The 15,727-nt window shown below is 39.2% G+C and overlaps 1 protein-coding gene across 1 annotated transcript in view; it reads left to right on the top strand.

Annotated features, from left to right (window-relative positions):
* The window catches only part of MAGI2 (membrane associated guanylate kinase, WW and PDZ domain containing 2), a 713,008-nt gene that overhangs the window by 663,682 nt on the left and 33,599 nt on the right, over positions 1–15,727 (top strand). The window contains exons 19-20 of the mRNA XM_063308087.1: positions 2,440–2,635; positions 8,217–8,360. Coding sequence (XP_063164157.1) covers positions 2,440–2,635; positions 8,217–8,360 — 340 coding nt within the window. The remainder of the gene's footprint in view (positions 1–2,439; positions 2,636–8,216; positions 8,361–15,727) is intronic.

The following is a 15,727-nucleotide window of genomic DNA, read 5'->3' as shown; positions in this document are numbered from 1 at the left end:
TTATGTTTCAATTTGATTTAGCCTGCTCCATTCATTAGAAAAACTTTCCTCACAATATAAATAGCTGAATAATTTTTTGGCTCTTCAGCATTAAGTAGAAATAAGCAACTGGAGTCCTCAGAGCAAAACCCAATCCCAGGGACATGCCTCAGCCAAAAAAGACCTTCCCCTTATCATCCATACAGAATGTGAATAACAAATTGAGATTTAACCATTGCCTCCCACTCAACTGGCATGAAATGTAAGTATGGATCCAGGCAAAGAAATACTGACCTGGTGAGGGGAATGCAGATGCTTTCCAAGAGAAAGCAGTCCCCCTTGGACACCATAAGAAAATGAGCTGCGAACACTTTGCCTGTAATGGAGAATAATCAGGAGTGAGTCAGGGGGAAAAGCTGGCATTATTTGCCTTTTATTAATTAGGCATAGAAATCCCATTCAACAATCATGGGCAGCCATTGCTTTATTTATTTACAGGTTGTTCGATGAAAAAATTGTTGATTTTCTTTAAAGAACAATCTGCATGTATGTCAGTTACACTGCCATTTTAAACTTTATTCTAACCAATACGGCTGCACCACCACTCCAAAACATCCACTATAAACAAAAATAAATTATTGAAACAACCACAGTAACAATAATTGTAACAATTTCCATCCTCAATACAACCATAATGGGGGGGGGGGGGCTATAATCACAGCAACTTTGTAATTCACCCCAGGCATCACTCACTTACCAAAGGCTTTCCTAAATAATTCATTTTACAGAAGGCCATTATGTTGAGGGAGGGGGGGAGAGTCTAATTTCCAAAGGGAATCTGTTTCAAAATCTTGGTGCCACAATACAAAAACATCATTTCCTGGCCTTAACACCTTCAATTTACAAAATGTGGGGTTACCAAAAGCCTGTCCTGAGGTCACTGGAGAGAACAGCTGGAATGACTGGTCAAATCAACTCCATGTGAAGAAGGCAGTCCTGGAGATATCTTGATGCCAAGCCAGACAGGGCTCTATAGATCCAGACCAGCCCTTTGAAGCCTGTTGGTAGCCAATGCAAGGCTTTAAGCAGAGGCATAATATGCTCCTGATAATCATTTTGTATCAATTGTAGCTTCAAGGTGGTCCTCAAAGCCAGCTCCATGCAGAGCACATTACCATAATCCAGATGCAGAATGATGAGAGCTTGAGTCTGTCTAACAAATTTCTGGAAATTCTGGTAGAACTTCACAGTTTATACATTCAGGAAATGTGTTACAATATTTTTTCTTCCTGAGATGTACAAAGGGAATCCTTTTTTTTTTTTTTTAATGGCACAAATGATGTAGGCAAAAATAAGTGTTGCCTCAATTATATGGAAATATATTAACTTAATGTAAGCCTGCCTACCCCACTGCTGGTCTGTCACCTGTTTTGTATTCCAGCAGAAGAAAGGTCTGGTTCCTGAATATTAGTGTCCTCATGCAGGATCTTGTAAGATTGGGGCAATGATTAAATGTCTTTTCCTGGTTCTGAAACAAACAAAATTCTAGAAAGACCTGTGTCTCTCTCCCTCCAGCTTCCTAGAAAAGGAATAGAAATGGTTGGGGTTGAGTAATGACTACTGAATGCACTGGTATTAAGCCCAATTGTCCACTGTGAATTTGTCTTTATTATTTTTTCCCTTTTTCAAAAAAAGACAAGAAGCAAGAGCTTCCCAGTCTCATCTGGAGAGGCTGGGAGAACTACGTAAATGGCCAACTCATAATTCACCCAGTCATCTCAGGTCATGTGTCTCTGGGTCATAGAGATGAATGGGTGCACTCCTTCCTGATTTAAACACTCAATTGAGAGACATAGTTGTTAATGTGTCATGCCCTCAGACTAAAGGTTCCATGATTCCTCTCTATGATGATATGCTTCCCCCTGTTGGTCAGGAAGAACAAAAATACCCCAGGAACATAGATATCAGTTAACAGGCGGAGGAGATGGCTTGGTTAATGTCATGGAGATATGTTCAACAGTCAGTGGTGCCATGTTGCTTAACCTTTCAATCGAGTAGTGAAAAACTAAGGAGAGGAGAGCGGCAACCAACAAAGCAGTTTTCCCTTTTCAAATGTCCTATAGCAACAGGAGGTGATTCTCACCTCCAGCAACCTGCCTCTCCAGCTGCTTCTCTTGCTGCACAGTTGTTGTGAAGCACACCAGAACAGTCCCTGGTCATTCTGTGGAGATCTCAAATGCCACTGCCTTAGGAACAGTGTTCTAATTTTCAACAAGACACCTCAAACGATATGTTTGAAAATGAAATGCTGCATACTTTGATTACTTAGCCAAGCCTAGTGGGACTCAGTTTTACAATCCAGCAATCTACGTTTTGTTTCTGGGCATGTATTTTGCAGGTCTTTAATTTAACAAACAACACAGTGTTCAGATTCTAATGTAATTGTTCTTTATTGTTTAGTTATAGGTCAGAGGTAAAAGCAAGGCAGGATGTGAAACCTGACATTCGGCAACCTCCATTTACAGATTATAGGCAGCCTCCATTAGATTACCGGCATCCACCAGTGTTAGATTACCGGCAATCCCCCCCTTTGGACTACCGGCAGCATTCTCCTGACACCAGACAATTTCCCTTATCAGATTACAGACCGCCTCAGGTATTTCTCCTTGTTGGTTTGCATAATTTTATAATGCTTTTCCATTCTATGCCCCAATCACTGGATGTTTCTGTTTGCTAAAATTAACTGAAAACCTAAACACAAATGCACATACACACACACTCTGTAGTGTGTGTGTGTATGTGTGTTTGTGGGGGTGGGAGGGTGGGACAGAGAATGAACAGAAATGGGAAGGGGAAGGGGACAGAAATGGGAAGGGACCTCAATCACTGCAAGGTTTTCATAGACAAAGTCAACCCATGGACTCTCCAGTGTGAAAAGTGATTTTGCCTAAAAGGTTGGATTTTTTCTTTAATCTGTTCAGTCATGTCCAGTTCTCGGAGACTGCCTGGACAAGTCCCTGCTGTTTTCTTGGCAAAGTTTTTTGGAAGTGGTTTGCCATTGCCTCCTTCCTAGGGCTGAGAGAGAGCGACTGGCCCAAGGTCACCCAGCTGGCTTCATGCCTAAGGAGGGACTAGAAGTCACGGTCTCCTGGTTTCTAGCCTGGTGCCTTAACCACCACACCAAACTGGCTCTTGAAATGTTGGATAGTTCCTGGCAATTAGAACAGACAGTAATAGACTAGACCAAATGACCAATGGTTTGATCAGTGGAAGGCAGATTCAGATGTTCCGTTAATTGAAATCTGTATGCATTCATGTATTTATAAGTACTTTTGTAACTATAGCATATTTCCTTAAATATTTGAAAATAGATCCAATGAAGAGGGAAGAGCAAGAGACTAACAAACACATACTGCACCTTCTCTTAAGGCCCAGATTCTCAGCCTTGGCATTAGGGAGTGATGTAATGAGATCTGTTTATCATGAAGGTCCCAGGATATTTCCATTGGCCCAAATTGTGTGCTTTCACCATCTTAGGCTGATGTGTCATTTCTAAGCCTCCTGATCCAGGTTAGCCTTATCCACATACTAATAATATTCCATTTGGATTACTACTAAAGATAATATTGTGTGTTCCCAAGTATCCTTTCCTTAACCTCTGACTATGATTGTTGAAAACTGAAGGGACAATTTCCTTTCATTTTTGATGCGGTTAAAAATGAGAAATGTAGTACCAGTCCTAAAATAGGCAATGAGATTTAAAAAAAAGAAACAAGAAAACTCTTCAAAGCTTCTTTCCAAACCCAGCCGAACACCTCATAGGTGTTGTGACCCAATCCTCTTTTTGCCTTCTAGTGAGGCCTTTGGCCACCAAAAAGTCACTATAGTGCATTTATGTGGGACTGTCTTTGAAAGCTGATTGAAACTTCCAAAATCTTTTAGAGATCAGTGATTGAGACTAAGCACTGTGGATTCATCCACACATCCACTAGAAGATGCCTTGCTGACGTTCTCAAAGGTCACATACTTAACTTCATATGTATCTGATCCAAAGTTAAAGTGATGTTCTCCATCTTTTTCCAGCACCAGACTTGCTCCCTAAACAATTAGTTGTGCTTCAGCAGCAACCCCAAGGATGATGCAGCAGGAGCTGGTCACTTTTGGTGGCTGAGGGCATGATCCCTCTCTTCCAATCATTACTGACACTTTTCTTGGGCTGGAGCAACAGGAGTCTTCCAGCACCAGCACTGTGATGACAGCCAAGCATTCTGCAGGTTCCTGGTTTGCATGAGTAGATAAAAGACTGACAGGAAATTTGCATAGCACAGCAGCAACGGCTGAAGCAGGAAAAGCCCACACACCACTGCCAGTTAGCAGCCCTTTCCCCAGCTGGTTTGAGAGACAGCAAGTGAGAGACAGAGAGATTGGCCAAGAGATGAACAAGAGAGGCAGATTGGGGAGAGTCGTGAAGTGAGAGCAAGGGAGATAAAGAGTGAGAAAAGGACAAGGGAGGGAAAAACGGAAGAGGGTGCAAGAGAGATGAGCAAGAGTGCTGGAGCAAGAGTGCAAGAAAAGTGACAGATTGTAAAGGAGCACCAGGATGGCCTTGGAGAAGGTACACAGGGACCATTAATGCAATCTGAACTCGTCCAGGAAGACAGCACGAGAAATAATTTCGTAGTTGCCCTGCCTTGTCTCTCTCCCTAGTACAAATGGGAGGGAAGGAGGAGTGCGGTCAGGCTTTCAAGACTCAGTTATTATAGCCTGCATCAATAACATCAATTTTAGGATTTTTTGGGGTGTTTGTTTCCTGACCTAGCCTTTCTTGAAAGGGTGACATCAGTCTTAAAAACATTAAAATTAAAATAAAATTAAAATTAAAAGCATTTCCCCTTCCCTTTCTCTCATACCAAAAAGAGTCAAGGAAGGGTGAGTTTCTTTCTCATGCTGTTTTGTTTTCTCCAGCTGAGTTCATGTTTGGTTAGTGGCCTCCTATGAGCAAGCAGGCAGATGGCCCTGTTTTGGTCCAGATTCTGTGTTTTTATCTGCCTGATTCTAGGACAGTGTGGCAGGTGACTGCTATTTCTGTTTTAATGCCCTGCTTTGATCTTAAGTAACTTATACATACAGGTAGTCCTCACTTAACAAACATTCATTTCGTGACAGTTCAAACTTACAACAGTGTGGAAAAAACGACTTACAACTGTCCTCACACAACTGTTGCAGAATCCCCATGGTCAAGTGATCACAATTTGGGCACTTGACAACTGGTTCACATTTATGACTGTTGCAGCTTCCTGTGGTCATGTGATCACCATTTTCAAGCTTCCCAGCCAGCTTGGGGACCCATGTGATTCACTTAACGATCATGTGGTTTGCTTAATGCCCATGATGATTCGTTTAACGACTGCCGCAAAAATTGTAAAATTGGGTCAGGTTTGCTTAATTTTGGTGCCAATTGTGGTCATTAAGCAAGGACTACCTATACATTTCCACTTTAATACTGATATCTGTTATTTTAGTTATTAGCTACTCTGAAGATGTTTAGGGGTTAAGGAGCAGGCCAGAAAAGGATGGATGGATGGATGGATGGATGGATGGAGGTTTTCTTTTAGTTTCTTTGCAAAGTGTGGTGGTATCTATGAAAGCAAGCTGTGTAAACCCTTCTGTATTTAAAAACACCTTCCAAAATACTGTTGTTGAGATAATAGTTGATCAACTAAGATACTGCTCCAGCTATATAAACCCTTGTTCTTGTGTAACATGGTTCTTTGGAAGGGAGCCATATCATTTGCCTAAGCAAGAGAGCAAGGGAATCACTTTTACCGCATGGATAGTCTAAACAGCTCTGCCAGTGGATTGGCTAAATGTAACCAAATGGAACTACTACATCAATATTGCCACTTCTCTCACTTTTATAGATCAATTCTTCTTGTAATTAGGCAATCATTAAAAAAAAGAAAACTACAAAGGAGCTCAAGCAAAATGACTGTTTATTCAGCAGCTTGTACCTTATGTGCATATTTGCATTGCCATTTGAATTGTCCAAACAGAAGTTTTCTGCACATAAATTGAACGGGTGCCAGATCCTGCCACGTTCATGCTCAACAACTCCAGTAGTCTTCTCCTAAGACATTTTTGGTCCGGACACAGATTTAATAAGCATAGAGAGCCAGCCAAAAATATATATAATTTGTATAATAAATATACTTTTCCACATAAGCTGCACTTCATGTAAACTACATTTACAGCAGGAATCTACTGATTAGGGCTGAGCAAATATTTGATTGGATATTCAGACTGAAGGGCAGTTCTGCCAAGGGCTCTCAGTCATGTGACCTGTAGGTGGGAGGCAGAATGCCTCCAGATATCACTTCCAGGGGAACCGTAGTGGGAATGCCTACTTGAGAACACCCCAAAAGCCCCATTGAAAAACAAAATGTTGGACTAAGATGGACCTTCGCCTGATCTAGTAAGGTGGTACTTACCATTCTTTGATGATGTAATCAAATCTGCAATGTCTTTGAATCAGTTGGGATGATGTCTCAGACCCTTCTAAGCATGTACAGAAAGGGCTTTTTTTTCCCCCGAACTATCTTGGAAATCCGAATCAAACTGACCCAGATCAGATTGGTTTTCCAAGCTGAATCAACAATTAGGATCAGATTTTTGCTGCACAGATCTGACCCTGAGGTAGTAATGGTGCTTAAGAATGGAGTCACTTTTTTACACCTCGTTGTATGTAATCAAAAAACATTTTAAAAGTGCTTCTTTATGCCATTAATGGAATTTAGTGTAGGAGTTTTTCCTGAACTCTATTTCATCACCGTCCAGTGTCGCTCTTAGTGAGATGGGCAGTGACAAAATATGAAATATAAATAAATAAATATACCCGACGGATTAATGGATTACATCTGTTCTTCCACAGACTCTCCATATTAGGGAATAGGAACAAAATATGGCCCATCTCCTGTATACTGTATTTTTATATGGATACATTTTCTTTTCTTGATTTTTTAAACTGAATCTGAATTGTGTGAGTAAATCACAGAAATATACAGAGATGGAGAGATTGTATAACACATAACATATAATTTGGAATGACAGAACCCAACTATTCAAATGTTATGGAAATATCAGCTATGTATTAAAAAAAACTTCCTAATTTTTTTATATATATATAAATGTGCCACATTTTCAAAATCTTCTTTATAGTCCTCTCTGCAATCTATAGATTTGGATTACAATCTTTTAACAATTTTCTCAGACATATGTCCCATTTCTTTCATATCAACCTAAGTATGAGATCAATGATTCAGTGAGTCACCTCGCTGGAATAATGCCATGTTTTGTGACATGGACTGCATTGATATGAAAATGTGGTAACTTAATTATCCATCTGCTGGTATCTTAAGTGCTGATCTTATGCATATTGTCTGCATTCAGATAACAAAATAAACTATGGTTTATCATGATGGAACAGAGACTAGGTGGTCTTTAGGCTTGTATGTTCCTCTCTTCTTTTTTCTGGAACAGCCATGAAGAAATGAGAAATTTTTGCTTTAGGTTCCCCCCCCCCTTAACTGCACTGTACTTAATCTAAAACATAAATTGTAGCTAATGTTTTGTTGAATCATGATTTGAAGCATCATTGTTTCAAGCAAATTGTACTTAATTACAATTTACCAGCTTCAGAGAATATGGCAAGCTACAGTGTACCTGTCCTCAAAATAAGAGCTTCTGATCTTATCTGTTTGTGTGTGTGTGTGCATGCGCACACCTTCAAGTCATAGTTGACTCCTGGTGACTGCCTGGACAAATCCCTGCAGTTTTCTTGGCAAGATTTTGGAAGTGGTTTTCCATTGCTTCTTTCCTAGGGCTGAGAGAGAGTGACTGGCCCAAGGTCCCCCAGCTGGATTTGTGTCTCATGCAAGACTAGAACTCATAGTTTACGGGTTTCTAGCCTAATGCTTAACCACTACACCAAACTGAGCTCCAGAAGACAACATCACACACAAACCTAGATTTCACACTAAGCATATGAGAACTAAATTCACATGATCATTGAAAAAACCCTAGTGAATATTTCAACTGAGCATCATGGTGTAAAGTGGTAAATTAGTCTGAGTCCATGTCTCTTCATTTATATGGGCAATAAATTGAAAATATTGGCCTTGGTAAAGAAAAATGTTATCATTTATTAAAACTATTTTTCTTATCTCCCTTGGTTTGTTCAGGATTTTGATTATTTTACTGTTGACATGGAAAAGGGTGCCAAAGGGTTTGGATTCAGTATTCGAGGTGGAAGAGAATACAAAATGGATCTCTATGTCTTGAGATTGGCAGAAGACGGACCAGCAATAAGAAATGGACGAATGAGGGTAAGACGGCTTGAGGAGGTAAACTCTAACAGACCATTGAAAGCCAGTGGCATTGAACAAAATATAGGTCATGTCTCACTAAATATGCATAGGGTAGAGTATTAATGCTGGAGTCCTGTACACCCATAACTGTCAGCATAACTTAAACCTCTCTATCTCATATGATTTTCAAGTCAGTGGGACTTCAAACACTAGGCTGGTACAGGGTACTCTAAATGCAGACTAGGAATAAGCTCTGTTGAATTCAGTGGGGTCACATCTGGGTAAACATGTATCTGCTCATTTGTTTGATGTAGAAAATAGCTTACTGTGGTGGGAGGCAGATGTTATGATTATGTAGTAATACGTTTGCAACGAAGTCTTTTCCTGAGGAACTAATCTATCACATAGCATTGATAGACTTCAGAACAGCAATATATCAATATTAACCATCGGTGTTTTGCCCTTTTTTCCTTCTTTTCATTTCAAAGAGAAAGCAATGTTCTTGTTGCCAAGCTAATGTACAAATGAATAAAGTCAAATCACAGAATTAAAAACCTGAACATCAGTAACTGCACGAAACAATAATCATTATGTAAGGAAATCATAAATACAGCTAAGCAAATCTAGCTGATCATTATTGCAGATTTATCTGCATATAAAAACATCTTCTAAGGAATAAAACTACCCCATGCTCCATCTTTGTAAGATTTTATTCCTGCAATTTATCCGCTTTAGTTGTAGTCACTATTGCTGAAGTACATGATTAAAAATTGAAAGATGCATCTGTAATTTTGGATGTTCTGTAATTATGAATCTTCTGGAAACATTCATTCTACTCATGTGTACTTGGCCTGATAAGGCAGTACTGGAGATAGCAAGGAGCTGGACATGCTCACAAGCCCACAGCACAACTTGGTACTCAACACCTGAAGACTGTCCAAGCAATGGGCAGAACTGATGCTTTTGCCCCAACATGCATTTAAATTCATATCTGAATCAAAGCATCATAGAATGTAAAGGTTGGAAGGGATCCTGGAGATATCTGGTCCAATCCACTGCTTAGAGGAGGAAGTAACTGATACTCCATCCCCAACAGATGACCACCCAGCCTCCGTTTAAACACCACCATGAAGGAGAGTTTGCCACCTGTTGAGACAGTCTGTCCAACTGCTGAACCCTTCTGTCCGTTATTCTTACATAGCATTACTTTCCTAAGGCAGTCAGGTATTCATGTAACTGATTCTATCTATATTCTGTGGAGGCACATACCTACAGTACATGTTACAGATGGTTGCCTGAATTCTGGGTAGCTCAATATTTCTTGGATCATCAGCATAGGGTAGAAATTGCAATGTAGACAGTGCTTGCTTGAGCTATCAAGGAACTAAGTGCTGATGGTTTTAGAATATTTCCCATAAATGGAAGCCTTAAGAAGCATGAGTGTTTAGACTGTTGATATTAACAAACTTTCTGCCCATCTCTGTAATCCTTGATGTTTCTTTCCTCTTCTTTTGGGCTGCAAGGACATATCTGCACATTGTTGCATTATGCCAGAATGAAAACTAAGAAGGTTAGAAAAAAAGACTTGGGGGGCTTGTATACAAGTATTCAAGGTTGCAGTCATGGGAATGCTGAAATCTTGAAGCAAACTTGTGAAAGAGAAAAACAAATAACTGGAGAAAATGAAATAGTGTGAGAGACTCTGCATTAAGGATCAGTGATTGGGTTAACAGAATAAATGAACTAAGAATGATGGGATATACAAGGCTGAGGGAACTGAGCTTCTCAGAGTTTAGAATAGAAATATTTATAAAGATAAAACACTATAAAATATAAGGAACATTGAACACTTTTTTATAAAAATTGAAAACATTGACTGGAAAAGGAAACAGAGTTTGCTCAACTTTAACAAGTTCATCAGATCAAAGTCTCCTGGATGTTAGGGGCAAAAGGATAATTCAGTCTCATTTCTGGTTGCCCTGGAGAACATCCAGATATTCAGTTAATGAGATCCTTAAGTAAACAGGAGTGTTCTTTATTCAAAATTGTACCAGAGCTAACCTAAGACATATTGCTTCTCAGACAAAGGACAAGATGTCCTTCTTTGTTTGATATATAGTGGCTGGTTGGAGTGACACTTGAATAGTTCTTTTGATACTTGCAAAAATAGTGTTCTTAATCATACTAGAGGACAGGAGACTACTTTCAAGGATTCAAAACAGGCTACGTGGCACTGAGGGAGGATCAAGAGGAACAGATACCATCTTTGGTCTCTACCATCTGCCATTGAGGTGGTAGCCTCACTCTGCTGAGCCACATAGTTTGCACTAATAAAACAATATTGAAGAAGACCATCAACTGTCTGAAAGTGGCAAAATGCCTAACAGGTGCCAAAGTAAGTGATAAGTACTCAATTCCTATTTGTGCTCAGACTTCTCCAGCAAGAGGAAATATGTTCCATTTGTTGAAGACCAGGATGAAGGGATAGGATGGAACATGGTCAATAAACATGTATTTATTTTTAATGAGTTCAAATCTCAAAGCCGGGTAAATTGCATCCTGATGTTTGTTCTGTTTGTCTACATCTGGAGAACTAGGGAAGCACTAGACAGATATGTAGCACTCTCTTCTAAAAAGAAAAGAGGATTATCTAAGGAACTATAGACCAGACAATCCAACTTCATTGAAAACAATGTGGCAATTAGCTATCATCGGAAAATATTTTTCAAAAACAAGTGCTTTCAGTCTCACTTTATTTCATTTTTTAAATGAATCCTTAGTAGAATATAGGAATGTGGCAGATACAATATATCTTGATTTCAGAAAAGCCTTTGGCAAAATATCTCTCAACATTCTGATTAGCAAGCTAGTTAAGTGTGGGATTGATGGAGTAACAAAAAAGCTGATAATATAACTGGCTCAAAAATTGAATTCAAAGAGTACTCATCAATGGTTCCTTATTACACTCAAATTAGGTGCCTAGTGAGATGTCACAATATTCAAAACTGGTCCCCTTCCCAGTTTACAGGGGGAGGGGGGAGAACTTGTCAATTCCCTAGGAAGAGCTTTAATCAAGTAATAGATGTCCAAAAAGCCTTTATATAGCAGGTATATAAGATACAGAACAATAGAAATAGATTTCAATCATTTTTAATTCTATCTGGACAGCTGGGGGACATGGCACTTAAGTGAAACAAAATGCTGAATGTGTTTTGTCAAATTGGTCCTTGCAGAGTCGGATGAAGCCAGTTGGTGTGGGGACATAGACCAAAATGGGGGTTGGCCTGGTGGACATGGCCACTTCTGTGGATTCCTGGAGAGCCATGAAGCCTATTGCCCTCCCACTCAAAGTTTACATCTACACTGTGCTCCCTTCAACCTTTTTTATTAAGTATTTATGAGGAGGTAGAAGAATGTTCATTAGATTTGCCAATGACTGAAAATTGATTAGGGTAACTAATATCTAAGGTGTAAAGGGAAGAGGGAGTGGGCTTGAGGGATAGGAGGAGGAGCCACTGCCAAAGCAATGGTCAGATGTGGGGCTTGAGCCTGGGCCAAGAAAGTAGCTTGAGTAAACGACTCAGACAAGCTCCTCCCCAGTGCACACAAAGGAACAGGGAGGGAAGGGGGAGGCTCATTCAGACTTGCAAGATTCTGTTACTATAGCTGTACAATAAAAATAGGACTAGCATACATGATACTGGTTTCCTAGTCTGATCTACCTTGAAGGGCTGGCATAAGGTGACGGAAATAAAAAGCATCAAATTTATCATGATAGGTTGGGAAAATGGGCTGAAAATAATGGAATGGATGTTAATGGACACACATGCAAAGTTCTTGATAAAAGAAACAGAAATCAAATGCACAGATATTGGTTGGAGGATACTGTGAGAGTTGGTAAAAGGAGTGCATATTATCAAATCGGTGAACAGATACAAACTCCCCCTCCTTTGCAAAAAAAAAGGACATCCAGCCCTCTACATAGAAAGGAGTAACTGGATTAGAGTTTTGCTGCCTTAAATTGCCTACTTACTTACTTACTTATTTAAATTTATTGGCTGCCCAACTCCAGTGAACTCTGGGTGGTGTACAAAACTAAAACAGAAACATTAAAAACAGCTAAAAACATTAAATCCAAAAGACAGCCCAGACTAAAATGATCAATAAACAATAAAATCAACAAAACAAAATGGGGGCCTTAAACAAATAATAAACAACAACCCCAGGCCTGGGACCAAAACCAGGTTTTCAAAGCTTTCTGGAACCCTAGGAGACAGGGTGCTGCTGAAATAATATAAATATATTTATACTGAAATACCTACCTTTCTTCTAATAAATACCATTAATCAGAGTTCATGGATGCCTATTACTTGAATTAACTATTTCCAATCCAGAATGCAAGAAGGGAAGCTGTCAGATAGCTGGCTTGGTAATAATACTTGTGGGGGGAAAAAATCTTGGAATATAGTTGATTGCAAACTGAATAGAATCAGCACTGTGATGCAGCTGTCAAAAAGGCAAATGTAGTTTTGACTGCTTCAAGAAAAGTGTAATTTCCAAACCAGAAGAAGTGGCAGCTACACTTTATTCTCCCTCGGTCAGACCTCTCCTTGTGTACTGTGTCCAGCTATGGGCACCACACTTTAAGAAGATGTCAGAGAAACGAGCAGATTCCAAGAAAGGCAGCGAGGATGATCAGAAAACCAGAAACTAAGTCCTATAATGAGAGACTGAAGGAACAGGGAATGTTTAAATTGATGAGGGATATGAGAACACTCTTCAAATATCTGAATGGATATCACACAAAAGATAATCAAGACCTGTTTTCTGTTGCTCCAGAGTCCAGAACATGGAATGATTTATTTAAATTACAGGGAGGCAGATTCTGATTAAATATTAGAGAAAAAAATCCTAAGATAGCAGCAATTCAGAAAAAGGAATCAACTATCCAGAGAGATGATGGGTTCCTGTCCACTGGATTTGCTCATGTACAGATTAGATGGCCATGTATCAGAGAAGCTTCAGTTTGAATCCCTCATTAAACAGGAGGCTGGACAGCTGACGTGGCAGTTTTCAACTCTAATTATATGATTCTAAGACAAACAGTGAATTCAAAGTACGTGAAAGTTTTAAGTGCTCCTTTTTCAGTTGTTCTGAACAGCAAGGTTTTACTTGACATAATTCCCCATTGCTAAATATTCTCCCATTGATGTATTACTGCCTCATCTTTGAAAGCATATCTTAATTGCCACTGGCATTGGCCATATCTGTAATTTTCCCATTCTTAGATCATTTTCCAAGTTTCTAGTTAAATTACTTGTTTTGTTGTCTGCCTACTGCTAAAGAATAACCCACAATCCACAGGTTGCATGTGATCCCAACACATACAATATTTTGTGTCTCACAATGACAGTGGGACCAGATTTCAACTTGATCTGTAAGGTGAAAGAGGGAAATTTGTAAGAAACTGTCCCTTATACCCTTCTGAAATTTTCTCCCCTGCAAGGACCCATTACAGGGAGTCCTCGACTTATGACCACAATTGGGACCAGAATTTATATTGTACGTCGTTGCGGTCATAAGTCGAGTCACCATGTGACTGGGTCTGATTTTACGACCATTTTATGGCAGTTGTTAAGCAAATCATGGGTCATTAAGCGAATGATTGCAGTCATTACAGTTAAGCGAATCCAGCTTCCCCAACAGGAGTTTTTTGCCGGAAAATGGCAAAAAAGTTGTAAAATGCGATCAGGTGACCAGAGGATGCTGCAACCAGTCAAAAATGCAAGCCAGTTGCCAAGTGCCCAAAATGCGATCATGTGACTGTGGGGTGGTGGTGCAACATTTTGCGATACTCAGAAGTGCTTTACAGGCCATAAAGCACCCATTCCAAGGCCATCGTAACTTCAGACCGTTGTTAAACAAACAGTCGTAAGTTGAGGACTACCTGTAATGTATCCATTTTATCCCTTAAAAACCCCAAATTTGCCATATTACAAAATGGAGCTACAGTGTTTGGCCACACCTGTTCTAATGATTTCACTTTGCGCTTGGAATGGTTCAGATCCTCTCAGCCCTTAAACTTCATCCCCTCAATCTAAAAGTAGCCAAGGTTAATATGTAGTAGGCTCTGAGCGATTTGGAGGAATGATGATTTATAATTAAATAAAAAATAATAAATTAGCACACTAAAAGTAAGTGAACATTCTTTAGGAAGTAATTCTGAGTTATGGCAGTTTGTCTGTTAAGGCTTCATATAGGCTGTGTTCTGAATTTAAAGTGAAGTTTACTTGGAATAAATCTTAGCTCCTGTAGCCAAGTCTTCGGTCATCTTTTGTATTCTAAAGCATTTGGCGGACATTACCCTAATTCTCTACGGCATTCGTCTTTATCCTCTTTTAATAAAATAGGCATTGGCTTTTGATGAATCAGAATCCTAAAGCCTTAGTAACATAATATATTGAACTGCAGTAAGACATAAGTAAAATTGTAGATAATGTAGAATGCATTTTCTTTAGGGTACTTGAATTTATTTCAGCTGGATGTTTTATCCCATCTTAATAAGAAGCAAATGGGAGACCTTTTATATAGTCTATTTTCAAGTTCAGCTCTCATAGGCAAAGAAGACTAATCAGGAAGGAAAGGACTTCTCCTTTTACAGTTATGATTAATTTTATTCTCTAAAAGATGTAGTCGGCTTGTCTAGCTGCAAGTATCTTTATAATTCATGGAAAATAACCTCCAAAAGTCAAGCTAATAATCTCAGCTTTAATCAGATCTAATTCAACTTTTCTTTTTTAAAAAATGATAATGTTGCTAAATTAATGTTGTTAAATCTGAATTATCTATAAGAGTACATACATTTTTCACTCTGTGGAATGAATTAGCATAGCCATTGGTAAATTATGCATAAAATTTCTGGAATATGTTCTTGAAGATAACTGCAACTCTCATAACAGATAGCCATCAAGAATCATGCTGTAAATCTCCTGTCAACAGAATGGTGTAGGCCAAAATGCACATTGTTTTACTCTTTTATATAATTTAAATTGCAACCTAAAATATGCTGCTTCTTCGCAGTTTCCAGAGTATTCATTGATATGGGGCTAATCAGATGAAAGCCACACCCAGACTTAGAAAAAGGAAATCACAGTTCCTAGTACTATGCAGGTTGAGTGAGGGACTCCTAAATTTCTTCTCCCATTCCCAGGCAAGTCCTCTACTTTTTGTAGCATTCCCAGTTAAGGAAAATCATCCAAATAAGGTTCTTGGGCAAGAAAGAACTGGTTTGTCCCCTGATTTTTACCTCAATAGCATATGAATAATTCCCAGCAAGACAATGAGGAGTAACTCAGTGTTGTCTGCACAGGCAACAGCACAGAGAC

This window comes from Candoia aspera, chromosome 7 (genome assembly GCF_035149785.1).
Source record: "Candoia aspera isolate rCanAsp1 chromosome 7, rCanAsp1.hap2, whole genome shotgun sequence".
In the NCBI taxonomy this organism is placed as follows: domain Eukaryota; kingdom Metazoa; phylum Chordata; class Lepidosauria; order Squamata; family Boidae; genus Candoia; species Candoia aspera.
Note: the sequence above shows the minus strand (reverse complement) of the source record. Positions and strands in the feature narration are given on the sequence as shown.